This window comes from Pantherophis guttatus, chromosome 13 (genome assembly GCF_059756535.1).
Source record: "Pantherophis guttatus breed Tessera chromosome 13, ASM5975653v1, whole genome shotgun sequence".
Classification (NCBI taxonomy): domain Eukaryota; kingdom Metazoa; phylum Chordata; class Lepidosauria; order Squamata; family Colubridae; genus Pantherophis; species Pantherophis guttatus.
In genome coordinates, this window is record NC_142075.1 from 17,468,388 (window position 1) to 17,495,415 (window position 27,028).

A 27,028-nucleotide genomic window follows, 5' to 3' on the forward strand; every position below is an offset into this window, starting at 1 on the left:
CTTGGCCAATAAAGAATTCTATTCTATTCTATTCTATTCTATTCTATTCTATTCTATTCTATTCTATTCTATTCTATTCTATTCTATTCTATTCTATTCTATTTCTCTTCACTTAGAAGCCTGAAGCCTCATCCAAATCACCCGAGCTGCGCTTTTGCGACTCGAGCCGTTGCTAAGGGAACCCGGTTGCCAAACACCCCCCCCACTAAAAAAAAACAAAACAAAACCCAGCAGGCCTGGTGCACCCGGAATGACGATCCGGGTGCGCGCGGCCGGAACGTCCGAGGCGCGGCGGAACGAACGGACGCTTTTGCGTGCGACCCCTTTCCGGACGTCGTCACGTCGAAGGGGGAGGTGGGTGGGTGGGTGGGGAAGTTTGTCCGAGGCGCGGGGCATTGTGGGAGAAGAAGGGGGTGGGCCGTCCGCCCGGCTGTTGGTCCGACCTCCGCGCCCCGCCCCTCTTCCTCCTCCTCCTTCCCCCCTCCCCTCGCGTCCTCCGGCCAAGATGTCTGACATGGAGGATGATTTCATGTGCGACGATGAGGAGGACTACGACCTGGTAAGCGGGAGCCGCTGCGCCGGGGAACCTTCCTCCCTTCAGCCGCCTCCGCTTCTCCTCCCGCTCTCCTTCGGCTCCCGGGTGCGGGGTCTGCGCCAGCTCCCCCTCGGCCGCCCGGGGGAAGGAAGAGCGGCAGGAGAGGCGGCGCCGGGCGGAGGGGCGCGAGCGAGACCCCCCCCACACACAGGGGGGGGTCTGGGAAGAAGAGGAGGCCGCCGCCCAGGCCCCGCGCTAGGCCCCCTCGCCAGGCCCGCCCAAGGGGCGCTGGGGCTGGGCCGCCTCGCCTCGGCCCCCGAGAGCTGGATCCATCCCTAGGAGGGGTGGGTGGGTGAGAGAAAGAGAGAGAGAGAGTTGGGCTGCTTCGCCCAGAGCAGTGTTTCTCAACCTTGGTAGCTTGAAGATGGGTGGACTTCAACTCCCAGAATTCCCCCAGCCAGCTGCGCTGGCTGGGGGATTCTGGGAGTTGAAGTCCACCCATCTTCAAGCTTCCAAGGTTGAGAAACACTGGCCCAGAGAGACCCGGCCCTGGTGGGTGGGTGGCGCTGTTGGCTGGGGGATTCTGGGAGTTGAAGTCCACCCATCTTCAAGCTACCAAGGTTGAGAAACACTGGCCCAGAGAGACCCGGCCCTGGTGGGTGGGTGGCGCTGCTGGCTGGGGGATTCTGGGAGTTGAAGTCCACCCATCTTCAAGCTTCCAAGGTTGAGAAACACTGGCCCAGAGGGACCCGGCCCTGGTGGGTGGGTGGCGCTGCTGGCTGGGGGATTCTGGGAGTTGAAGTCCACCCATCTTCAAGCTTCCAAGGTTGAGAAACACTGGCCCAGAGGGACCCGGCCCTGGTGGGTGGGTGGCGCTGCTGGCTGGGGGATTCTGGGAGTTGAAGTCCACCCATCTTCAAGCTTCCAAGGTTGAGAAACACTGGCCCAGAGGGACCCGGCCCTGGTGGGTGGGTGGCGCTGCTGGCTGGGGGATTCTGGGAGTTGAAGTCCACCCATCTTCAAGCTTCCAAGGTTGAGAAACACTGGCCCAGAGAGACCCGGCCCTGGTGGGTGGGTGGCGCTGTTGGCTGGGGGATTCTGGGAGTTGAAGTCCACCCATCTTCAAGCTTCCAAGGTTGAGAAACACTGGCCCAGAGGGACCAGGCCCTGGTGGGTGAGTGGGTGGGTGGGGGGGCTGTGGTGGGTGGGGGGGGGTTTCTGGGAATTGAAGTCCACCCATCTTCAAGCTACCAAGGTTGAGAAACACTGGCCCAGAGGGACCCGGCCCTGGTGGGTGGGTGGCGCTGTTGGCTGGGGGATTCTGGGAGTTGAAGTCCACCCATCTTCAAGCTTCCAAGGTTGAGAAACACTGGCCCAGAGGGACCCGGCCCTGGTGGGTGAGTGGGTGGGTGGGGGGGCTGTGGTGGGTCGATCCCCACCTAGCCTGGCTAAGTGGCTCAGTGGCTAAGACGCTGAGCTTGTCGAGCAGAAAAGTGGGCGGTTCGAATCCCTAATGCAGGTCTTCTGTGGTGAGCAAGGGGGTTGGACTAGATGATCTCCAAGGTCCCTTCCAACTCTTTGTTAGTTACTGAAGTAAAACACATTGACCCGGAGGGTGGAGGAGGGTAGGGGTGGGGGGTCGGGGGTTCCTCCTTTGGAGGAGGCAGCAGTTTTTCCTTAGGGGGAGTTGGGGGGTGGGTGGGTTCTGAAATACAGACAACTGGGTTTTCAGTTTATTATTTATTTATTTATTTATTATTTATTTATTATTTTTTATTGATTGATTGGTTCAATTTATAGGCCGCCCTTTCTCCGGAGACTCAGGGTGGCTTACAATGCGTTAAGCAATAGCCTTCATACTTTTGTACATACCTGCTTAGTAGGGCTTTTGCCCCCACCCCTCTAAGCGGTGTTCTTTTTTTTACACAAAGTCAGCCTCTTGCCCCCACCAATCCGGGTCCTCATTTTACCTACCTCAGAAGGATTGGAAGGCTGAGTCAACCTTGAGCCTGGTGAGATTTGAACTTGCAGTAATTGCAGGCAGCTGGCAGCTAAGTGCTACTTTAACAGCGCTTTAGTCCGCTGCACCACCAAGACTCTTGGTAGTTCAGGGAGTCCTCGACTTACAACCGTCCGCTTAGTGACCGAAGTTACAAGGGCCCTGGAAAAAAAGTGACTCGCGACTGTTTTTCACACTTTGCGACCGTTGCAGCATCCTTCCCCCCCCCCCCCCCATGGTCACCGATACTAGATGTCAAGGGATACATTTCAAAATCGAAGGTCTTCAAACAATTTGACATCAGCAAGGCTTTAAGTTTTGTAGACTAATGTAGTTGTAATATTCACAGGTCGTATTGCTGCATTCCACTAATCATGGTTCTGTTATTGAAAGTAATAGTAAATACTTAACGTTCTGATGTTTGGCCACCGGCTGGGTTGGCGGCCTTCTGACCGGCGAGGTTGATTGGCGGGGGGGAGCTGGATTCGCTTAACAACCGGGGTTACTAATTGAACCACGGCAGGGGTTCGCTGTTGAGAGGAAAGTCGTAAAATGGGGCAAAACTCACTTAGCAGATTTCTCACTTAACGACATAAATGTTGGGCATAGTTGTGGTCACGAGTTCTACCCGTGTTTCATTCCTGCCTCGAAGTATGATTTTTTGCCTATCTTTGTGGCTCTGGGAGGGGAAGACGACTCGATGGCCCATGATGAGTCAAACTTCATTATCTAATTGATTATCCTGGTTATTTCTTTTCATGTGTGCATTAGGGTGTTTTTTTGGCAGGCAGGTGGGTTGGCAGTGGCATGCTTTATAGGGAGTTTTTCCTCCTGCGTGGTAAAAGTCCTCTATTTTGATATAATTTGACAGGTGGTGTAGGAGCCACCCCTGAAAATGTGTGACTAATCCGCTATCAATTCATTTTGTGCTATAGGAAAAGTTGTAATTCTGGTGTGTGTGTGCGTTTTTTTTGTTGTTGTTGTTGTTGTTGAGGAACAGCTTATTTAGATGTATATAGGCGTTTTGTGATTTTTTGTGACTTTCTGATGTTTGTTATTTTATTATACAAATATGACATTTTGATTTCCTGTAAGCCGCCCTTGTGTCGCTGTGAGCGAGTAGGCGGCAGTATAAATTTTCCAAATAAATAAATAAAACCAAATACCTGGATCTCTCCAGTAATTCAGTGGTTCTCAACCTTTTCTTCACCACCGACCTCCTTTAAATATCATTTGTGGCCACGGACCCCCAAGACTTAACCCAAGGTTTAAATCATAACATTTCTTCAAGCCTTCTCTGTGATGACATTGTGGCCCCCAGGGGTCCGCGGACCACAGGTTGAGAACCACTGCAGTAATTAATAAAGTGGAAAACAAGTTGGCTGGCATGTTTTCTAAATTGAAATTTTTGTTTGTAGGTTTGAGGGAGCACTTGTTAACTTTTGAAAACACTGATTCTGTAGATCTCCCCACAAGTTTTTTTTTCAAAAGGCATGGTGTGGCTATTCCTTGAAGTAGATTGCATGTTGTCCCCTTTTAAATTCAGCTCCTAGCACCTTCATTTAAAAATCAAAGAGACTCTTAAGTAGGAGATACTCTTGTTTAAGGTCTTGGAGAGCAAATAGGGTAGTCAGGTATGGATTCTCCAGGTGTAGATCATTTGTAAAACATCATCTGCTGGGTTGTATGGATCCCACCATTTATGACAAATTCAGTGAGTCTACTGATTTAGCTGATCATCTACAGTAAACACAACCAGAATCTCCTTAGCCAAAAACAAGTTGTCCTTGAAAATCACATTGAAAGCATATAGGACAGTGATGGCTAACCTTTTTGCCATCGCATGCCAAAGGCGGTGGGGGCATGGGGGGGGGTCATGCACATGTGTGCCCCCACCCAGAATTCAATGTGCCCCGACCCCCATGTACGCGTGACCCCCCCAGCATTAACAAGCCGTTATTCAGGCTACTTTTATTTCATAGCAGAAATCTTTCTGAAATTTAGTTATAAATTACCCCATTCCTCATACCTTAACCTAATGCAGGAAAGATTAATGCTTGGGCTGATGAATTCTACCTTGTAAAAATAAAACATACCAGTTTTTGATGTATTTATGAGAGTTGCTTTTAACTGCACGGATTGCTTGACTTACCTTTTATTCCCTAGGACAAACTGCAAAAAGCATCCCTTTTCAAATTGATAAAGCAGCTTAAGGATGTGTGGCAACTTCAGAAGCCACTGCTAGCTATTTGCTTATGCGGTCACTACAACTCATTTTCCCAATTTCCCATTTCATTTCTACCCCATGTGTACACTCTTCTCTGGCGCTTATCACTTAATTGGTTAAAATTCAATGTTCTCAGCTGACACGTATGTATGTTTTTTTTACCCTTTTTTAAAATACAGGAATATTCTGAAGACAGCAACTCTGAACCAAATGTAGATTTGGAGAATCAGTATTACAACTCCAAAGCCTTGAAAGAGGATGACCCCAAAGCAGCACTGAGCAGTTTTCAAAAGGTTTATAGTTTTAATTTTTCATATTGGTTTACATTCGTCTGTCAAATATTTTGCTTTATTAGGCTTTTTATTTGTGATAGCTTGGTGCAGAGTAAACCCTGTTGTCAAATAATCCTGGGATATTCTCCACGTTTCATTTTTAATATCATTTATGATAAATCAGGGCTGTCAAACTCGCGGCCCACAGGCTAGATGCGTCACATGCTGGCCACGCCCACACCCGGTTTAGTGAAGGGGGGGGAAAAAGTCTCAATACATCAGGTGATGCCGCCGTGATGACTTGAGTTTGACACCCCTGTGATAAATGATATCACTGATTATCCAAGGGGTAATCTGGTGAAGCCGATCTGGAATATCACTGTTCCTCATAATGTCTTGCTTAGGGAGGACTGAGCTTAGCTACTTAAAATCTCCTCAGTGCTACTTAGAAATATTTAAGATTTTTTGCTTGTTGGAATATTTATTTTAAGAATAATGCATCTTCTTGTTGCTACTTTTGAATTTTTAAAGAAATCTTTCTACAACTGGATTCTCATAATGATGGATGACACATTACCTCTTCTCTTCCTATCTGCCTTCTTTTGTTACTGTTTTAGTAACTGCATTGTAGACAGATTCAGTTGCCGATGCCTTGCTTGAAGTGACAACCAAGTCCTTTGAAAACAATTTCTGCATAAAGCTGCTGAATGCAGAACATTTATTCCTGGTGTAATAAATCCAGAAGAAGAACTTGAAATCGGGACATTCAAGGATGAAATACAGAAATTCTAAAAATTGCCGTTTGATGGATTACAGAAGACTTTCTCCTGAAACTAAAACAAAAAAACTGACTAGGATTTACTGCAGCTTTTGATGAAACTACAAGTATCAAAATTGAAAAATATTATCTTTCTCTTATTTTTTAGGTTTTGGAGCTTGAAGGTGAAAAAGGAGAATGGGGATTCAAAGCATTAAAACAGATGATAAAAATAAATTTCAAACTGGTAAGATGTGTATCATTTTTACTTGGGTTTTTCCTGTAAGAACTAAGCCACATCAGAATGGGAGAAAATGGTCGTTAGCAAAGTATGACCCCTTCAAAATGAGTGGAAGAGCACTTGCAGAAATTCAAGGCATGTATCCAGTTACACAGGGTTTGCCCTATTTTTAAATTTACTAACTAGACTCATCTTCAGTTTGAAATACGTTGTTATAATTCATAAATATTTCTTTTTCTGATAAAGACTAACTTTCCTGAAATGATGAACAGATATAAACAACTATTGACCTACATACGGAGTGCGGTCACAAGGAATTATTCAGAAAAATCCATCAATTCTATTCTTGATTATATTTCCACTTCAAAGCAGGTTAGATTATCTCTCCTTTCAATTTCTAGAAGTTGCACCTTCTTGAAAAATCATCTCTCTGAATGTTACAAATGCTGCTTTATTTCATATATTATAAAAATAATTGTTTCAAGTTAAACAGAGAGCAGTTCATCACAAAACAGAGAACCATTTATTTATTTACCATTTATTACAAGGACTTGCAAATCGCATGGAAGAAAAATCCATTTATTTTTATAAACTATTTCTCGCATGCAAAAACATAGAAGGAGTAAAACATGCTTTCATGTACTGGTTGTCCCAAAAAGATTGCAGGTCCTTGGGATAAAAAGGGACTTGGGATTTTTTGAAAATATCAAATAACTACTATAATGAACCTGAGAGACTGAATTTGAGAAATTTAGCAGAATTATATCATCTATATAGCATTAAGATATAACCATCTTCAGAAAAGAAATTGCGCCTTTCGGTATAGCATGTGAGGTGATGGGAGATACATATATATATAGATATAGATATAGATATATATCATAGACCAACTTTTAATTTAATTTAGTTGTATGATATCAGTTTTTCTTTCATAATATATAAGATTTCAAAGACAAAGATGTAATCAAGATACTTAAGTAGATATGGAAAATCATTTGACCGCTGCAATCTTGCTCAACGCTAGAAAACGTCCTGTGTTCTAACAACTGCCATTATGTAGGGCATTCCCATCCCAAACTCTGTGATGGTTACGCCATGTCTTTGAGATCGTTTTAGGCTATTTCTTTAGCTTGGTTTGTTGTTCAGTGCCGTATTATTTTAAAAGGTCTAAAACTCTGTTTAGTTTTGCTTCTCTTGGAAAACTGTTAAGTAGCACCATTTTTAGCACAAATATTTTTGATTTTGCTGTTTTCTCCCTCTTTCTCATTAATTGTTCTTTTCTCAATGTTTTAAAACTATAATGTGGAAATAATATTGAAATTGAAATAAGGCCAAGCACCTAGAGTAGCCCCAAGGTGAGATAGGCAGCAAATAAATTGAATAAATAAATGAATAAAAGTGAAATATTGCTGAACGTGTGTACTGGATCTTCAAACTCCTAAAATACCTTCCTCCTAAAAAACCTGAATTGGACAATATATGATTCTGCCATTGGCATCTGTGTTATTTTCATGGGCAGAGTTTTCTTAAGTCTTCCTTATTTCAGACCTGAAAATATAATAGCTGTTTGATAGAGAAATAAACATGGCACTAAAAAATTATGAAATCAGTGTTTCTACTTGAGCAACTTAATTATAGTTGGACAGCAATGTATCTCACTGGAAAAAAAAAAAAAAGCATTAGTCTCTTTTTATTACTTTTATTTGCCCAATATAGGGTGATAATTTTGTAGATGCCAAAATAAAAGGCACTTGGGAATTTGTAACTTCCGTAGCTCAAGCCAAATCATAGTATTATTTCATGAAGCACTAAAACACTAACCATGAAACAGATTTCCACAAGTGCCTGGAAAAAGAGTTTGAAAACCCACATTATGATGATCTTGTTATGGTTTGTCAATGTTAAAAATATGCACATCTTAATGCAAATATTAGAGTATAAGTTTTCAAAGTTGCACTTTGGGTGTGTTCATGTTGACTTTATTAACAGGCACAAATTTGCTGTTTACAATTATAGAATTCTGATTTTTTATGTCAGATGGATTTGCTTCAGGAATTTTATGAAACAACACTTGAAGCACTGAAAGATGCTAAGAATGATAGGTTGTGGTTTAAGACAAACACAAAGGTAAAATGACCAATCTGGGTTTTTTGTTTTTTGGGAATGTTACAATTTTTAAATATATATTTAGGATTCTTTCTTTTTTTAAAAAAAAAAAAATCACATTTTGCTTTACAGCTTGGCAAATTATATTTAGAACGAGAAGAGTATGGCAAGTTACAGAAGATTTTACGGCAACTCCATCAGTCATGTCAGGTAAGGTGCAGTTTGTTCTCTGAGTCTGTTTCTCAAGTGGTTGTAACTCTCTTGCCTGCTGCAATCCTTTGTAGAGTATTTAAACAGCACAAGCATTTATTGGACAACAGGATAGCAAGGACGGAAGTGGTTTGGCAGGCATATTTTAGGAAGATAATTGATAGACATAAAAGAAGAACATTTTTACATTGTGGGGTTCTCTGCAAAATTGCTTTGATGAGTTCTTCTAGAAGGAATTTTAAAGAGGCATTTCCCCTGCCTTTGAACAATTTTACTGCAAGTAATAATCCTGCATCCAAAAGCAAGTGTCCATTGACAGACAGGCTTATGCTAAATGTTACGCATTTGCATTCTATAAGCACGGCCAGTGATGCATCATGATTGATCTTTCTGTTCACTTACAAAATATTAGTCCATTGCTTCCATTGTTCTGCTAACTGCAGATCTGAATGGCAGAAGTGAAGGGGTGGGGGGCGAAACACAATTTTCATCTTCATGATTTCATTTCTTAACTTTCTCATCCAGTTCCCATAGATCAGGGTTATAGCAGAGAGCCAAAGGATTGGTGAATCTGGTTGTCCTCAGCCTCTCCCAGAAGTCTCTTGTCATGTTTTATTTGGGAGCTTTCAACAGCTAAGCTTCCCAGTCCATGCGGGAAATAAATTTGAAGCTGATGGTAGAATGGAGAATCCAATAATTAACTTCTTCACCCCTGGAGTTCTCCCTTCAGGTGCAGAGAGAGAACTGTGTTCAAATTATGCCCTCTGGAAAGCTGTAGAAATTCAGGTTTATGGCTCCTAGGAATCTGTACTGGTTTTTGGTTTCTGTGTGTTGATTTCAATGGTATCCTACTTCATTTTTTTTTTTTCAATCCAGGCATAAAGATGTCACAAGATAGTTTAGAACTTGCGGTGCATATGAGACACCTTTTATAAATTAAAATCTACAAATTTCATCTGTATTTCAGAGGAAGCAGAGAGAAAAAGTGTATTCATGATTTTATACTGCACATGTTGTTGTTTTTTTACTAGACTGATGATGGAGAAGATGACCTTAAAAAAGGCACCCAGCTATTGGAAATTTACGCTTTGGAAATTCAAATGTATACAGCACAAAAAAATAATAAAAAACTTAAGGCACTATATGAACAGTCATTGCACATCAAGTCTGCAATTCCTCATCCGCTGATCATGGGAGTTATCAGAGGCAAGTACAGTGGCACCTTAAAGGCTAACAGATTACGCCAGGGGTCATCAAACTTGGCAACTTTAAGACTTGTGGACTTCAACTCCCAGAATTCCCCAGCCAACCATGGATTGGATATTGGAAGAGGCATACTGCTAGTAAAACAGCAGTATTTTAAACAAGTTAAATTTACAATTTAGCTTGTTTAAAATGTTTGTACAGAAACATGTTGCTTAACCCTGTGGCTATGAGAATAAGTATGATTTGGATTACTGCAAAGGGAGGAACATAATGGACTTAGTATTTAATTAAATAGGGTAAGGGGATTGCTAGCTACATAGGGACGTTATTTGTAGAAATCATGTTAAACTGGATATCGACAAGTATAACAACAGAATTAGGGAGAATGCAGACACTCTCTGTTACGTTTATAGATTTATTACCTCAAAGCAACATGTTGAACATGACCGCATTTCTTAGAATTGATTAGTATTGCTGGATTGGTGCCTGTGGGAAATTAATTAGGCTCTTGTGACGCTTGGAGTCCAGTTCCAAAAAGGTGCTTTGGAATCCTTGGCAGGCAAAGGTAGCTTCTATTTGCAGCCCTTTAAAATATCTTGATTCTTTTCAAGATCATGTGACTATGGCCCTGCTCATACTCTGAAACAGCATTTTGGAACTGAATCCAAGAGTTGCACAACTCTGGGGCGGGGAGGGGGGAGGGACTGCCTTGGCAGATGGTCTCCTTTCCTTAAATTACCAAGCAGATACAGTCATGTTTCACTTCTTAACGTTGATGTGTATTACAGCTTGAATATTCTACAGACATAATGAGATTCCAAGCTTGCCGTTTGGGAAAATTCCCTCCGAACAAATGTATTTCTAGGTCTACCTTTTTTAGCAACAGTTTGAAGTTAATGTGTTTAAAAAAAAAAAAAAACAGCTTTGCGACCAATCCTCACATTTATCACTATTGCAGCGTCTCTCACAGTTCCAAGATTCCCATTCGAGTGCCTTGGAATTGGCACATGTTTATGACTCTTGCAGTGATCAGTGTTGATGTGCTTCACACACGACTTGCAACGAACAAAGTTAATGAAGACCGCAAAAGTAAAATTGCAAGTCGCGGCCACATAATGCTTTAGCTAACGATCATGGTGACTCACTTAACAACTGAGAAGGGATGTAAGTCTGTTCTGGTCATGTGATCTGCTGTTTAGTGACCACAGAGCTTAGTGATGGAATTGCCAGTCTCAATTGCTAAGAGAGGACAACCTGTATATAGGTTCACCGTAACAACTGAATGTTTATCCAGGATAGCAGTGTTTATCTTACATTTCCTTATAATGGGTAGTTGAAATAAGAGGTGTGCTTTAGGCATTATTCAATCCGCTTGGCTCTTTGTCGGTATTAATAAACCAACACGTCAATTTTAAAAGGTATTCTGTGTTCTACGCGGCAAAAGTAAATCATTAGCAGCTGTCTTTAATTTTTCTCCCACAGAATGTGGTGGCAAAATGCACCTACGAGAAGGTGAATTTGAAAAGGCACATACTGATTTCTTTGAAGCGTTCAAAAATTATGATGAATCAGGGAGTCCAAGAAGAACTACGTGCTTAAAATATTTAGTCCTAGCAAACATGCTGATGAAGTCTGGAATAAATCCGTTTGATTCTCAGGAGGTACAGCTGACCCTTTCTTCGTTTTTTTGGTCTGCGTGAAAGAGATTAGCAAAAATATTTTTGTTATTGTAGAAATGTAAATATATATTATTTCCCATGTAGGCAAAACCATACAAAAATGATCCAGAGATTCTAGCAATGACAAATTTAGTAAGGTAAGAACTTTCTCCTTAACGAGCAAAATGAATAGCAACTTCCAAATGAATTTCAAACAGTATGAACTGCTAGAGAAAATTTGAAATTTGTTTCAAAATTATCTTTAATTGCAGAACATATACATTCTTTAATTAATGACCATTAGAATGTAAGGGATACCCATAGTTTGATGTATCAGTGGTCCATCCATCTGTTATACTCCTGATGTTTAGTTTCTATGTCACTGTTACAAAAAAAGTTATTCCAGTTTACCAGATATTTTCTAAATTATTCGAGGCAATATGTGGCATGTGGATAAATGGGATTATGTTGTTAAAATCATATAGGTCTAAAACCAAAACGAATGGGACCACTAATTCCTTGCCCCACCTCCAAACCCTTAGTTAAACCTGGATGAGCACTTTGAGTGGTAGCCCCTGTATCATTAAAAAAAAGTAGAAACTATTCTATTTCACAAACTGAGAAATTACATCCTCCCCCAAACTCCTGATCTGCAGTCTCAGCCCCCCCCCCCTTCCCAGTCAGAATTTCCTGTTGGGAAGGCTGCTCTAGATATAGCAATAGCACTTAGACTTACATACCGCTTTACAGTGCTTTACAGCCCTGGTTGTAAAGTGGTTTACAGAGTCAGCATATTGCCCCCAACAATTTGGCTCCTCATTTTATGGAAGGATGGAAGGCTGAATCAACCTTGAGCCTGATGAGATTTGAACTGCCAAATTGCAAGCAGCCGGCAGTCAGCAGAAGTAGCCTGCAGTACTGCACTCTAACCACTGCGCCACTGTAGCGCATATGCTCCCTTTTGGATTGCAAATATAAATGTATGTGCTCACTGTCTCTTTCAATCTGCCACAGTGTAACTCAGTGGTCTTTCTCTTGCAGTGCCTATCAGAATAATGACATCACTGAATTTGAGAAGATCCTGAAGACAAATCACAGTAACATCATGGACGATCCCTTCATAAGGGAGCACATTGAAGGTAGAGATTTCGTTGGATTTTGCACTCTTCATTTTCCACCTGCCCGGATTAATGATGTTCTCGGTTCATAAAACTTCTTTTGTACTGAACTAACATTAAAAGTACATCTAAAATTCTGTTAACCATGAAAATGTGAGGATTGAACCATACAATTTTTACTTTAATCGGTTTGTGATAAGGTGGTTAATTAAAGACCTTGGCATCATTTGTATATTTTTGGATGATTTAAATTTTGTTATTTTAATTCTCAAATATTTTCATTTGAAAATCAGTTATTGGATCTCAGAATATACAGGTAGTCTTTAAATTACGGCAGTTTGTTTAGTAACTGTTCAAAGTTAAAACAGCACTGAAAAAAGTGACTTACGGCAGTTTTTCACGCTTACAATTGCTGCAGCCATCCCCATGGTCGCATAATTAAAACTCAGATGCTTGGCAACTGATTCATATTTATGACGGTTGCAGCTTCCTTGGGTCATGTGATCTCCTTTTGTCACCTTTTGACAGGCCAAGTCAATGGGGAAGCCGGTTTCACTTAACAACCGTGTTACTAGCTTTAACAAATGCAGTGATTCACTTAACAACTGTGGCAACCAAGGTCGTAAAAATGGGGCAAAACTCACTTAACAAATGTCTGACTGAGCAACAGCAATTTTGAGCTCGGTTGTGGTTGTTGCACATATAGAGCAATCCAGCGATCACTGGATAGAAACACATGCATTTCTTTTATTTCTAACACTATCCCTTATTTGTGCAATGACCGTTTGCTTTTGTCTTCTTCCAGAACTTTTGCGAAACATCAGGACACAAGTGCTTATAAAATTAATTAAGCCTTACACAAGGATACATATTCCATTTATTTCTAAGGTACGTGTTGTACATATTGTTTCCGTAGGTTTTCAGTTCTTGTTACTTATCAGAAAGTTAGAAAAAAAAAATGTTGCATCTTCATATTTACGTCCTTGAACTTCTAACGTTTGGACCGTCACTTCTGCCTGTTTTTCCCCTTAGGAGTTAAACATAGATGTAGCTGACGTGGAAAGCTTGCTTGTGCAGTGTATACTGGATAAGTGAGTATTTCCCCCCCCCCCTTTTCTTCAACAATAAGTATTTTCAAGGATGTATTTATAGTGCAGGACATATAAACAGTGTATTATTTTTTTCAGTTAAAATGAAGTTGATGTTCAGTTGTATAGTGATAGTAAAATACTGTATTCAACATTATTCGGTGGGGAAACAGTATCATGTGGGAGATAAACTTAGAACATTATCATTTTGTATCGTTCCGTAAATATTGATTATATTCAAAAAAAGGACTAAAGTACATGGAGACATAGCCGACAGAGGGTTTTTTTCCCTCCCTCCTAAAATTTTAATGATTAACTCAGTAACTAATCACATCGATTCATAAGGATATAGTTTTAAAACATCAATCGGGTAACTATTGGTAAGGAGGCAGGTAGTTTATTGAATAAGCCTCCAGGCCATATCAGGTAATATCTACTAAAGATCAAACATTCACAGCTCCATCAACCTTGTCATTCGATTGGGGGACTTTTTTTTAGAATATAGAATAACAGAGTTGAAAGGGACCTTAGAGGTCTTCTAGTCCAACCCCCTGCCTAGGCAGGAAACCCTGCACCACTTCAGACAAATGGTTATCCAACATCATCTTAAAAACTTCCAGTGTTGGAGCATTCGCAGCTTCTGCAGGCAAGTTGTTCCACTGGTTAATTGTTCTAACTGTCAGGAAATTTCTCCTTAGTTCTAAGTTGCTTCTCTCCTTGATGAGTTTCCATCCATTGCTGCTTCTTCTGCCTTCTGGTGCTTTGGAGAATAGCTTGATTCCTTCTTCTTTGTGGCAGCCCCTGAGATATTGGAAGACTGCTATCATGTCTCCCCTAGTCCTTGTTTTCATTAAACTAGACACACCCAGTTCCTGCAACCCTTCTTCATATGTTTTAGCCTCCAGTCCCCTAATCATCTTTGTTGCTCTTCTCTGCACTCTTTCTAGAGTCTCCACATCTTTTTTACATCGTGACATTTTCTTCTGTTCAGTTGTGTCTGATTCTCCAAAACTGGCTGGACCAGGTCCCTGCAGTTTCTTGACAAAGTTTTTCAAAAATGGCTTGCAACTTCCTTTTCCTAGGGCTGTGAAAGAATCCCAAGGTCACTCAGCCGGCTTTACGTCTAAGGCAGGACTCCCCAGTGTCTAGCCTGATGCCTTAATCATTATACCAAGCAGGTTCTCTAGATTGGGGGATAGAACATAATAAAAACAGATGCTGGGTTAACATGTCAAATTATCTCACTGATTATGATTGTTTTTATTAGGAAAGAGGTATCGTTTCACTGTCACTTCCATTTCATCATAGCACAAAGTTTCAAAAGTTCAATTTCATTTGTTCTTGGCTTTGAGCTAAGTGTTGCTTTTAAAACAAATTTAATTTATAAGTAAAATTTCTAGACTTTAAGAATTCATTGATCAAAATTCATTGATCTTTCCCTGTAAAAGTTTTTTTTTTTTAAATAGGAACCTCTACGTATATGAGATGTTGTGTCTGCATTCTTTCGGGTTTTTCCCCCTTATCTTTGTTGCAGATTTTGTGTGCATGTGGTTTTTTTTAAAAAAAAATCAACTTGCATGCAATTGGTATTTGGAATGTATCTAGAGTTTCAGCTCTAAAGTGCCCTTTCTTGTTTTCTTCAGTTTAAACTCTAGCATACTATATTCACAATCTCCTGGTCATATTAATTAAGAACACGGTGTGGGTTTGGATTTATCTTGCGAATCCTATTTGAAGCTAAAATTACAGTAGCATTTATCAAATTATGATTAGTTTCGAAACAGATTTCACAAACTCTGACTCATAACAAATTCTGGTTAGAATTAATAGAAGCACCTAGATCCGTGATGGCGAATCTATAGCACATGTGCCACAGGTGGCACGCAGAGCCATATCTGTGGGCACACAAGCGTTGCCCTAGCTCAGCTCCAGCATGCATGCATACGCCAGCCAGCTGATTTTTGGGCCTTTCAGTCCCACCGGAAATCGGGAAACGGGCCGTTTCTGGCCTCCGTGGGGGTGGGGAAGACCATTTTCGCCCTCCCCAGGCTCCTAGAAAGCCTCTGGAGCCTGGGGAGGCCTACCGGGCACATTGAATTATGGACGTGGGCATGCACGCGCTCAGCTCCCCATGCTCTCTCCCCCGCTTTTGGCACGCGACAGCAAAAAGGTTAGCCATCACTGACCTAGATTATGCTTCTGTGTAATTAGATGTGAAAAGAAATGAAGGAGGGAAGTCAAAAGTATTGCGCAAACTTGGTGAGTGACCAGTGCTCTCACCATCCGTGGTGTAGATGTATCAGTTTGTAATAACGTTTGTGTTCTTGCTTCTTTCAAGCACTATTCATGGCCGGATCGATCAAGTAAATCAACTCCTTGAGTTAGATCATCAGAAGCGGGGTGGAGCACGGTATACTGCGTTAGATAAATGGACCAACCAACTAAACTCACTCAACCAGGCAGTAGTCAGTAAGCTGGCTTAAACAAGAACAAGCTATGACGAAAATCTACTTAAGACAACAGCGCAGTGATGTAAACTTTAAAAACTGGGAATGGCAAAACTACTGTCGGTTGGTGTGCCCTGAAATTATTGGAGTTACTGGCAGAAGTGCTTTTTTGATCAGCTGGTTTGTGTTTTGCTGCTGCATTTATCCCAAGAAAAAAAAAACAGCTTTAATCTTCAGAAGAAAACCAAAATGCCACGGGATTTTGATGCTGTGTTGACCTTTTGCCCTCACCATGCAACACCCTAATAATCTGCCAAGGGGCACCTTACGGCCAGAGAGAAGGTTATGTTTGTCATGATTTTAATTACACTGACACGTTCCTGTTGGTTTAAATTTAAGCGTATTTTACCTGCAGAAAAAATAAATAAATCTCACAAAAAATAACCTGCAATAACTTGAAACGCATACCCTTTTGAACATTTCCTCTTTCTCATGTATACATTGAAAATGTTTGCTGCATTTTGCAAAATGTCAACTCTCCAAAAATGTGTCTGCATATTTCTGTACCTGCAGTGTAATAAAGGATTAGAGGAAACCCACAATTATGGTGGCATACTGTCACTTAGGTTTCAAGCAGCAGAAATAAACAGTGCGGTTCAGAAATTGTATGTATATATATATATTTATTATTTCTTGAAAAGTTTTAACTGTTACATGGGTGAGTTGCATTTGTGGGACTTGAAAGAGGAAGAGGGTTTAAAATCATTTGGGGGGGATGGGGGGAGGTGATGCTGGCCTTAAACTGTAATAATTGGTAATCGAGGATGGTTTGTGCATTCTTTACATCAATATTAGACTTTTCTGTTTGAAAAGACTCTCTGGATAGCACGATAGCCACAGTTGGAATTTTTTTTTTATAGCCCTAATTAATTCCAACCTAAACCTTGCAACTGGAGTTAGAATGGGTTTAACAAACCAATTTGGGTTAAATATAGTTTCTGAAAATACAAATGAGGTAACCATAGTTAGCTCTGAAATGGAAAAAAAAAGGCAAGACATTCCCAAATGGGACTGGGGGTGGTGATGGTATGTAATCTGACAAATACGACCTGAGATGATTAATGTGGATTGAGCAGCAGACATTTGGGGTGGCTGGTACAGGTTGCTTTAAATTGTCCAAGTATATTTGTTTTGGTTTTGGTTTTTTTTTTTTTTTTTGTATATTGTTTTAACAATCCTAATTTAATAGGTATATTAAGCCTTATTTAAGAATACATGTATGTGTTGTAACTGCTGTTTCAGTTCATTTCAGATTTGGATTTTTAAATGTTGGCTTGGATAACTTTAATTACAGCTGATGGGCTAGCGCAAAGGTGTCAAACTCGATTGCATTGAGGGCCGCATCAGGTTGTGTTTGACCTTGGGTGGGTGGGGGGGCAGGGCCAGCTCGACATCACTCATGTCGGGGGCACCTGTGATGGCCCGAGCACACTGCCAGGGAAAACGGGCTCCCAAGCTCCGTTTTCGCCTGTGACAGCCTCCTGCAACCCTCTGCCAGCGAAAATAGAGCGGCCCTCCCAAGCTCCGTTTTCACTGGCAGTGGCACCGTAGACTAGTCCTTCACTGTTTCCAGGACAGCCCCGTGGGCCAGATCTAAGCACCCCGCAGGCTGGATCTGGCCCCCGGGCCTTGAGTTTGACACTCCTGGGCTAGCAGCACTAAACTAAGGTTTGTAGTTTAATCTTTTTTTAAAAAAATGAAAGACAAAAGACTAACCTTGCCAACAATTCTGTACGGATGCTGTTTGTAGGGGAAAAGCGGTTAGCAGGTTTTCCTTGGGGTAAATTCCTCTGTTCTTACTGATAACTGGAGGGCTGACATAATAAAGCAGCGAAAGTTACACCAATTAAGTTTTACAAATGATTGAAAAGACATGGTTCAGAGTAAAAAGTTGAGTTCGGGAAGATAAAAAAAATGTACGAACATGTATCGTTTGTGAAATCGGTCAGTATTCTCACTAATATCGCAGTTAATTCGAAGCAATAAAAAGAGGCCACTAACTTGTCATAATAGGAAAAAAGAAAAAGAAAAACAACTGAGGGTTGTGATTTTTTTTTTCTTCAGAAAAATATATAGGAAATACATATAGAATTGCGTGTATATTTTCCTTTTGCTGTGCCTATCCCATAAGCTTCAGCATTTGGTTGAACTGATATAAACGTGTATCAGAGCAAGAGAGAGATTTGAAAATGTCAGCAAAGTGTAAAAATGTAATACCTTGGGTAAAAAAAAAAAACTTTTAAAGAATGGATAGGTGGGATTTCAAGGTTTATTGCTGGGCTTCATTCTAGGGTATCTTTGAAAATTAGATCACTTCCATTTGCAACTCCAGTGTTTTCTGTATCTTTTCCTGTATTTATTTTTGTGGTATTTATTTATTTGTTCATTTACTTATTCGCCTATTTCGTATTGATTCCAAGTTGAGTTTTTGACTTCAGGGCATTTTATGTGAATATAATGCCACACATGGAACCAGCAATATTAGCGATTGAACAGACACACTGTCCTTTAAAGCTTTGTTATTATGTGCTGTGCAGTTGTTAAGCGCAATCAGAAGTAAACCCAGTGGAATCCAATGGGAATTGTTCCCTAATAAGCAGTCTTAATCCTGTATCAGTCTTCACAACTGAAACCCTTTTGTTCCATTGTTGCTGCTGAATTGACAAACCGCACGCAGAATAGGGATATACAGAATCTGTAGAGCCTCCTACTCATCTGGAGGGAGGAACTCTTGTGTAAAATTAATGGAGCATTTCTTGAAAGTACAAACGGAATAGAAGGTAAAATAGAGGACAGCATTTGGAGAGCCAACATGACTCTTAACCGTGTAGGAGAGCTAAACTTTTAATCTGTTTAATCGTACTAATAGCTAAGTTAAAGCAATGGCTGTTGCAACATTGGGAATGCTTCTATCACATCATTTAAAAGAAGGAGAGAAGTAGGTTTTGCAAGAATAACGATCGCATGTATTAATTCTGGTGTAGGCTCTTTGAACTGATTCTTGCCTAACGTGATGCCTGAACAGCGAAGGGAGTTTTTATGCTGTAATCCATGTGGCAAAATATTCGCTGTGCAAGATAGATCGGTGTGCTTCACTTCAGAAATTCTCACTGCACCAAAGGATGCGGCAGAACATAGGGACATGGCTCAAACTGGCATGCTTAATGCATCTCTGTGAGAAATAATAACGGTAGCCTTTATTTACTTGGGCTTGTAGCTATAATCTTTGGAGATTTATAATAAAGAAATGGAAACTACCTGTCTGGTTCAAAGAATGTGTAAACATAAGGCAAACGAGGAAGCACTACAGATATTAGAGAAGCATGAAAGAGAGAGACAAATCCAGGCCACGGGTTTATGAGCTTTTCTACATGAGTAGTTTTCTTACATGGGAGGAAAAACCCAACATATAATTTGCTTTGATTCTCAGTATTAAAAACAGGCAGAGCTTTTTCTGTTCTACCTCTGCAACAAAGTTAAGTCCATATCCTTTTCGTTTTCTTTCATTGTACCGTTTCCCCGGAAATAAGACATCCCCTGATAATAAACCCAGTCGGGCTTTTGAGCGCATGCGCTAAAATAAGCCTCCCCCCGAAAATAAGCCCTCCCCGAAAATATTTAAACACAGAGCTGGAAATCAGGTAAGACTGCAAGAGGAGCCCCATCTTGCTCCATGAGCCCCAAAATAATAAGACCTCCCTGAAAATAAGCCCAAGTGCTTATTTCAAGGTTCAAAAAAAATATAAGACAGGGTCTTATTTTGGGGGAAACATGGTATGTATGGTTTGTTGTAACAATTATGAAAGAGGAAACAACAAACAAAATCTAATAATTTTTTAAAAAACCAAAAATGTTTAGGTATAGTGTATAGCATCCACTAAAAGTGGAACAATTATTTGAAAGTCTCTGAAGAATTTCCACTGAATGCTAATCCTATTTTGGTTATCACTTAAAGAAGTTTTCTCACAGAACTAGTTCCTTTGCTAATTATCTACTTAGCTGATTCAGAAGGTGAGTTGGCAAGGCCAGCTCTGTTGGCTTTGGTGTTATGAATTGGCTTCCAGAATTGGGATGGAACATTATACTTGAATTTTATTTATTTTGCCTCTGGCTGCTTCTTTTTTCTGTCGTCTGTTAAATGGCAAAAAGTAAATAATGTTGAAAAGTATATGAATTGCCTTAATCTGGATAGAAGTAGAATGGATTTTAATATTCCCAGTATCTGTAGTATTAAATCAACTGTCTATCAAGAGTTCTGTACAAATATCCTTTTAAAAGTTTGAGAAGCAGCAAACAGGATGAAATCTGATACAGTTGAACTTAATTGGGATTAATTACACATTTAATGCTGAATGCTCAAAATCAAAATGGCTTAAAAATGTAATTTGATACTAAGATTTAGTATCAAATGAGCTTTACCCAGCCCATTTTTAGAATGCCCATGATAGGAACTACTAATTTTTAGGAAGTCAGCATTCAGCTGACAATTAATGGCTTAGGCCAGAGCCATACTAGAGCATATCTAGTTACAGCTGAACAAGAAAGAAGGGTGAGCAAAATTTATTTTATGGGCTAATTTCCTGGTGCAGCTCATGTACAAATTCTAATAATAATATAGAAATCTAGATTTTTGTGTACAAAAAGCATATAACTTCAAACAGGCAGCAAACTGCAGAAACACTGGGCTGAAATTTCAATATCTGCTATGTATTTTTAATGTGTCTGTGCAAACATACGGTGACAAAATGATCTTGTCACATTTTGCCACCAAAATGTGCTACTGTGCTATTCCTTCAGCTACAGGACTATTCTAGTCAATAGTTTTTTAAAAAAGATGCCCTTTCAATACTAGCTTGATAAAAATGAGTAGCAAAATGAATAGAGGAAGAGTAAGACTTCCAAGAGGATCCAACTATTCCTGGGGATATAACTGGAGTTAGAGTTACCACCACTAAAAACTGTTTAGAAAGTATATTGCAAATATCGCAAGTCAAGTACAAAAGTTACAGTACAGAAATGAAGCCTAATACACATTGATATGGACTTGTTTTTAATTTATTTTGAGCTCCCTGGAAGAGAGTGGGATGATAACCTCATAAATGGAAAACATGTTTTTCTTCCAGATCTTCCCAAGAGAAAATGCATGGTTTCTGGAAACATCAAAGAACCAGCGCAAGTTACAGTTTTCTGCAATTCATGGTCACTTGGGAATATCCTAAGGATGGTTAGACCTCTGGCTAGCTTTTTTGTTTTGAGTTGAAGTTCAAGGTAAATTCCATTTTTTCTTTCCACAGATCAACCCAAGCACATGATCTGGATATCATTTCCTCTTGCCCAGTTGGCAGGACTACAATTTTCCACCTTGTTTATGAGGAAGTTGGGTTTAGTAGCCAAAACCTCATGTAGAGAAATGTGCTGTCGTGGAGATAAAAGTCACCAGGGGTGTGGCCCAGTCGTCAAGTCTATAAAAACTGATCAGACCAAAGGTTAACCTAGTCCAGTCAAGCCTCTGGAAGTTTCACAGAGTAACTTTCCCATGATCAGGGGCTGCCATTAGCTTCTATGGGCACGAAAATAAGGTCCTGCATTTAGTGATAAGCAGGCTGCAGAAACACTTTAATACTGCTGACCAGAGAGCTGACATTTAAATTTCCCACACTCTAAAGCAATAATATTTTGGAAGTAATAGTTTTCATATTTAGCCCTTTAAATTGTTTGCCCTCCCAGATCAGATTCCAGAGTGTTCTTAATCTCTCCCATATAAATTATGGGAAACAATAAAGTGCTGCTTTAGGGACATTACTGACTTGAGGATAAAATCTGTGTTCTGCAACTAATTGTGAAACTGTTCTTCATTGATTTTTTTGGTGTGCCTCCAGAGCATTGAAAATAAAACTGCATTTCTATAGTGTGCAAATTCTCCCTTGCACGTGCAATCTGTCTACATAATTGTAGGAATTTTGCTGCTATGAAACAAACAAGATTAAATAAATATTAAGCAGATGAGTGTTGAAGAACCACAGAGTTGGCAAAGCTTGAATAAAAGCCTTTTTTTTTTATAAAAAAAATGACCTTTACAAGGATATGTATTTCTGGATTTGTTAAAAAAAATAACACAATGAATATTTTCAGTGCAGCAATACATTTATTTTAAATACAATCAAGCAATTTTTTTAAAAATGTCACAGGCTGTAATTCAACGGTCAACATATTTTGGAGTAGGATTTCTAACAAGCTGAGCTACATTTTTTGCTTAATAGATCAGATGGCCATGACAAAGGACCCAGTTGTTTTAAATCATGCTTGCAGTGGGCATTTTTCACTAGATTCTCTGTTGGGTGGACATGTTCTCCCACAGTTTGAAGGCTAAGAACAGCGACCAGGTTTTTAACTGAGCTATTTATGAACAGGAACATGACATGCATAAATACGATAATGCAAATGTATTTTAGGAAGGACAGAAGAACAAAGATTAAGTTATCTATTTAGAAAAGTTAAGAAATCTGAATACTGGTTAGTGTCTTGCTACATTTTGCACTCGTGTATTTATGGATGACTCATTAAACTCTGTTCTTAAATTGCAGGGCTTTAAGGACTCTTGATAAAATCTCTTTATATAAGGAATTGGATACACACCTTAATCATACCCTGGAAAATATGAAGAAATGTTATGGGGGTGGAGGGGAAATGGTCATTACTATATCATCTCAATAGTAGGAATGGATACTGTGCCTTTTGTGTAATTTCCTAATCCAAAAAATGAATATTTTTCTAATGTTACAATTATGCTGCTGCTTGAGTACAAAGTAGTAAGGAATTTATGTGTAAACGTGTTAAGAATGTGGAGTTTTTCACAGGTGGCACTTAGAAATATTCCTGAGCTTCAGCAGGAATGTAAAAAACCCTACAACTCAAAAATTTGCAATGCAAATGCATTTCCTGTGTCCCAAAGGTGCTTTTCTCCCAAAAGGCTTTCTTGGTTTTTTTTTTTCTTTGAAAACATTTCACTTCTCATCCAAGAAGCTTCTTCGGTGAAGTGAGAAGTGAAACATTTTCAAAGAAAAAAAAAAAAACCTTTGAGACAACCATAACCTGGCTGATTGAGAATCTCCAGAAACATGTTTCTTGTGCTTCCTAGTTATGGCTACACATAAACATAAATAATACATGAGACTTAAAACTACCTTATACTTCCATGTATGAAAACTTCCCAAAGTAATAGGAAATGGAGTTGCACTTTCTGTTCCTTAAAAAGGAAAGAAATAGCTTAGCGCAGTTCCACTTAGCATTTACATCACGGCGTATAATACAAGATAGTGCTCTGACCATTTTGTATGGAGCTGATTCAATTCAAACTATATATTTTGGTTATGTATCTCACATTGCAGCTAACCTTGCTGTCCAAAACTACAGTATTTGTAGAATGCAGTTTTTCAGAAACATAAAAAAAACATAAGATCATTTTTTTTCCCTATCTTGTTACAGGCTCTTGTCAAAAAGGTTTTGGACATTTTTAAGCTCTTTCTAACATGACCTTTAAATGCTCTGACTTCCTGTTGGCAGCTGTTTTATTTTGTGTGAATCAACAAATGTTGAGGTAGCAGGTCCATCTTTGACAGCCCCTTTAGGCAAAATGCCAATCAAGGAAGAAGAAGCCTTATCTCATCTGCACTACTTAATCGCTCCTTCCTCCTCTGGTTCAACCAATGCCATGTTCCAGAAGACAGAGTCAAATACTCAGGTTTTACTGCTCATTCTCTGCGTTGTTTTATTGCCAGAGAGCCCATGCGAGAAGTCAGCAGGATAGAAGAGCCAGAATTCAAGGACTCTTCATCTCAACTAGGATGTGAATTTCAGCAGATAACCAACAGCGGTTGAAGGATGTGATTTAAAGCACAAGGATTTTCCCAATTCAAATATTTACGTCTCAATGATTATTTGAAGATGAAATAGGTGCAGTTATTTAAAAACGACAAAACTGGTTTGTCAAAAATTGACGAGAGCCTGAAATAATTTCTTGACCAACCCTGTCTGCTCAGTATCGTTTTTAAACATACTTCCATAACGAACAGATTTTATACTTGTAAAATGAACAGTGCCTATCTGTAAACCAGTTATCTCTTGAAGAATGGGTCAAATTTGGAGAGTTTAACTTTGATGTCAGCAAAAGCCTCGATTAAACCATTATCTAAAGAATACTTGCTTTCGATTCCATAAATAGGTCAGGCAAAATATGTCCCTGTTCTCTGAGCTAGCATTATATGTATTGAATCAGAAGTATTTCTAATTGATAGAAGTAATCAACAGGAGATGACTTGGTTCATAATTACCTTTCATTTCCTATGAACTATTTGATCATTCTGGGAATATGTGATGGAGCATCATTTGTTATGCATATTCTATTGCTGCTTTCTAAACAAAAAACTTGATTAATAGGCCCATTTCTGGGGATAAGTTCAATACAGATCAACCTATACCAATTCTTATCAAAACAAAATGATGTTCTTGAAAATGTTCTTAAACTGGGTCAATAAACCTATTATGATCTAAGCTGTAATATTTAGTGTTGGATCCATGCAATATAATTACGCTCTTTGAAAATCGATTGACATTTTATATTAAACAAACCATTGTCTTTGTTCCACAAATTATTATTAACTCTATAGCTTAGTGCAATATGTGTACTCAACATTCTACTTCCAATTTAATAATACATATAATGTGAGAAATGGTTCTGACAATGGTAGATGCAGATATGCTTTTAAAATAAATACGTTATTTTGCAGAAATGTGTTCTTTCGGAGAGAAAACAGAATATTGAGTAGAATTATAATGACAATTATGAATATATTATTTTTGCAAAACCATATTTAGCTATTAGGATGTTATGATTACATTCCTGGGATTATATTGTGGTCTCAGAAACCCCAACCAAAGGGAAAAACCCAAGCAACTGTTTGACTTAATATGTGATTTATTTTCATCTTGATAACGTGTGCAAATACAGCCCGTTAAGACCAACCTTCCTACACCCATCCTTTATTATACCTTTCTCACATCACGTCACTCATGTATTACCTCTATATCTCTTCCTGCATTCTTTTTATTTCCTTCCACGCAACTGATATTTTAGCCCGTTTGGTGTAAGTGGTTAAGGAGTCAGGCTTTACCTGGGAGACTGTGAGTTCTAGTCTCGCCTTAGGTAGAAAACCAGCTGGGTGACTTTAAGCCAGTGCTGCTCTTCCAGTCTTAGGAAGGAGGCCACGGCAAGCCACTTCTTAAAAGGTTTGAAGCCACAAAAACTGCAGGGACTAGTCCAGGCAATCCCCAGGAGTCAACGCAGACTTGAAGGCAATGAATGAATGAATTTTTGAAGACAAAACTTAAGTGTCATGAAAGCAAAACTTAATGCATCAATTCTTGAAAACAGAACTGAAATAAATCTGAAGAGAAAACTTAAATGTCTTGAAAGCAAAACTTAATGCATCAATTCTTGAAAATAGAATTTAAATAAATTCCTGAAGACAAAACTTAAATAAATGTCTTGAAAACAAAATTTAATACCCAAATTTTTGAAAGCGGAACTCAATAAAATTTCTGAAGACAAGACTTTAAATTTATTAATATAAATAGAGGGACGTTTCAAAATCCATATAGATTTTTTTTTTTTTTTTGGAAAATAAATAAATTTCTGAAGACAAATCTTAAAGGTCTTGAAAGCAAAAACTTCATACCCAAATTCCTGAAAACAGAATTTAAATAAATTTCTGAAGACAAAACTGAAATAAATGCCTCGAAAACAAACTTAAATTCTCGAAAGCAAAACTTACAAGAAATAGTTTCCCGGGAAAAACAAAATTGAAAATTATTAGACGGGTCCTGAAGTGCCGAAGTTGATACCATGAGTTAGAAAATAAATTTCATTCCCTTTATAATCGGGATTATATGATGAATAATGGGATTATCCTTAAATCCTCCCAAAAGGGGAGGCTGACCTGAACGGACCTTTCTCCTGCTTTCAAATCCCACCAGACAGCAAAGGATTACCCAGAGAAGCAGTAACGGGGACAGAGTTGGAAGGGACCTTGGAGGTCATCTAGTCCAACCCCCTGCTCAGGCAGGAGACCTGTACTAGGGATTCGAACCGCCGAACTGCCGACCCTTTCTGACCCACAGCTGTCTTAGCCACTTTGAGCCCCCTTAGCAACCTCTCTTTGGACACCCCCCCCACGGAAAACCGCATTCGGGAATCAAGTCACGCCGGGGGTCTTCTTCACATCCTCCACAGGCAACAGAAAGGCCTTCGGGGTTGTCACGCTTACTGCGAATGAAGAAGCCCACCCCCCTGCCCACCACAGGGCCTACCTACCTGAGAGCTGTGCAGAAGACCCCGACCCACCCGAACCTTCCTCCTCTTCCTCCTCCTCCTCCTCACCGCGGGCCTAGACGCTCCCCTCAAGCAGGCTCTCGGCGTTGCTAAGCAACGGCGAGGGGCGGGGGACCTCCCCCGTTATTAAAAACGAGCGATTTTCGCGCGGCGCGGCCCAGGCCGGCTTCCGTCCCAGATGATCCTGGCCCCGCCCCCTCCTCCTCCTCCTCCTCTCGCTTCGCTGCCGCTTGCCTCGCCTCCATCTCTTGCCGACGCCACTGGCGTAACCCGCTCGGGGAAGAGGGGAGCCGCGTCAGTCACCGCCGCCGCCGCCACCGCCGCGCTGGGTGGGAGCGGAAGCCTGTCTGTGAGGGGGAAAGGAGCCATGGGGGACGCGGCCTGCCGTTCCGCCGCCGGCGCTTGTTAAAAAAAGAGGAGCGCCCTTCGCCTTCGCCTCAGAAGAAGAAGAAGACGCCTCAGAAGCCGACTTCTTTCTCTCCTTCCTCGCTTGCTGGAGCCATGGACAAAGCCGTCGGCGGCCAGGTAGGAAGGGCGGCTGAGGGGAGCCCTCAGAGAAGGGGGGGGGAGAAGGGGGTTTGAGGAGTTGCTAGGCAACCGCGGAGGGGGGGAGAAAGGAGGTCTCCGGGCAAAGAGGGAGAGGGGTGGGTGGGCTCCATTTGGAGGACCGTTGGGGAGTGTGGGGAGGGGGGGTCAGCTGGAGCGACCGACTCCCCC

The 27,028-nt window shown here is 40.4% G+C and overlaps 2 protein-coding genes and 1 long non-coding RNA gene across 6 annotated transcripts in view; 2 read left to right on the forward strand and 1 right to left on the reverse strand.

Annotated features, from left to right (window-relative positions):
- Nucleotides 1-342: 342 nt before the first annotated feature.
- On the forward strand, nucleotides 343-16,527 carry COPS2 (COP9 signalosome subunit 2). Of its 2 annotated transcripts, none has more exons than XM_060693286.2 (13): nucleotides 343-559; nucleotides 4,941-5,054; nucleotides 5,960-6,037; nucleotides 6,278-6,403; nucleotides 8,048-8,158; nucleotides 8,270-8,347; nucleotides 9,379-9,553; nucleotides 11,036-11,214; nucleotides 11,317-11,369; nucleotides 12,253-12,350; nucleotides 13,135-13,217; nucleotides 13,362-13,420; nucleotides 15,756-16,527. In XM_060693286.2, exons 1-13 carry the CDS (start codon nucleotides 506-508, stop codon nucleotides 15,898-15,900), a joined length of 1,353 nt encoding a protein of 450 aa, XP_060549269.1. In that variant the 5' UTR covers nucleotides 343-505; the 3' UTR covers nucleotides 15,901-16,527. The 2 variants fall into 2 exon arrangements, with proteins under 2 accessions (XP_060549269.1, XP_060549268.1); XM_060693285.2 differs by having other exon boundaries at nucleotides 365-559; nucleotides 8,069-8,158.
- LOC117675741 (uncharacterized) lies at nucleotides 7,995-26,439 on the reverse strand. Its single transcript, XR_004594266.3, has 2 exons — nucleotides 26,294-26,439; nucleotides 7,995-11,245 (listed from the first exon to the last, which is right to left on the reverse strand). It is a non-coding gene; the product is annotated as an uncharacterized LOC117675741 (long non-coding RNA).
- Nucleotides 26,156-27,028, forward strand: part of SECISBP2L (SECIS binding protein 2 like) — a 35,412-nt gene continuing 34,539 nt past the window's right edge. Inside the window, exon 1 of one of the 3 annotated variants that reach the window (XM_060693292.2) lies at nucleotides 26,156-26,836. In XM_060693292.2, the coding sequence (XP_060549275.2) occupies nucleotides 26,813-26,836 (24 nt within the window). In that variant the 5' untranslated portion in view covers nucleotides 26,156-26,812. The remainder of the gene's footprint in view (nucleotides 26,837-27,028) is intronic. The other 2 variants (XM_087877746.1, XM_060693291.2) reach the window with 2 other exon arrangements.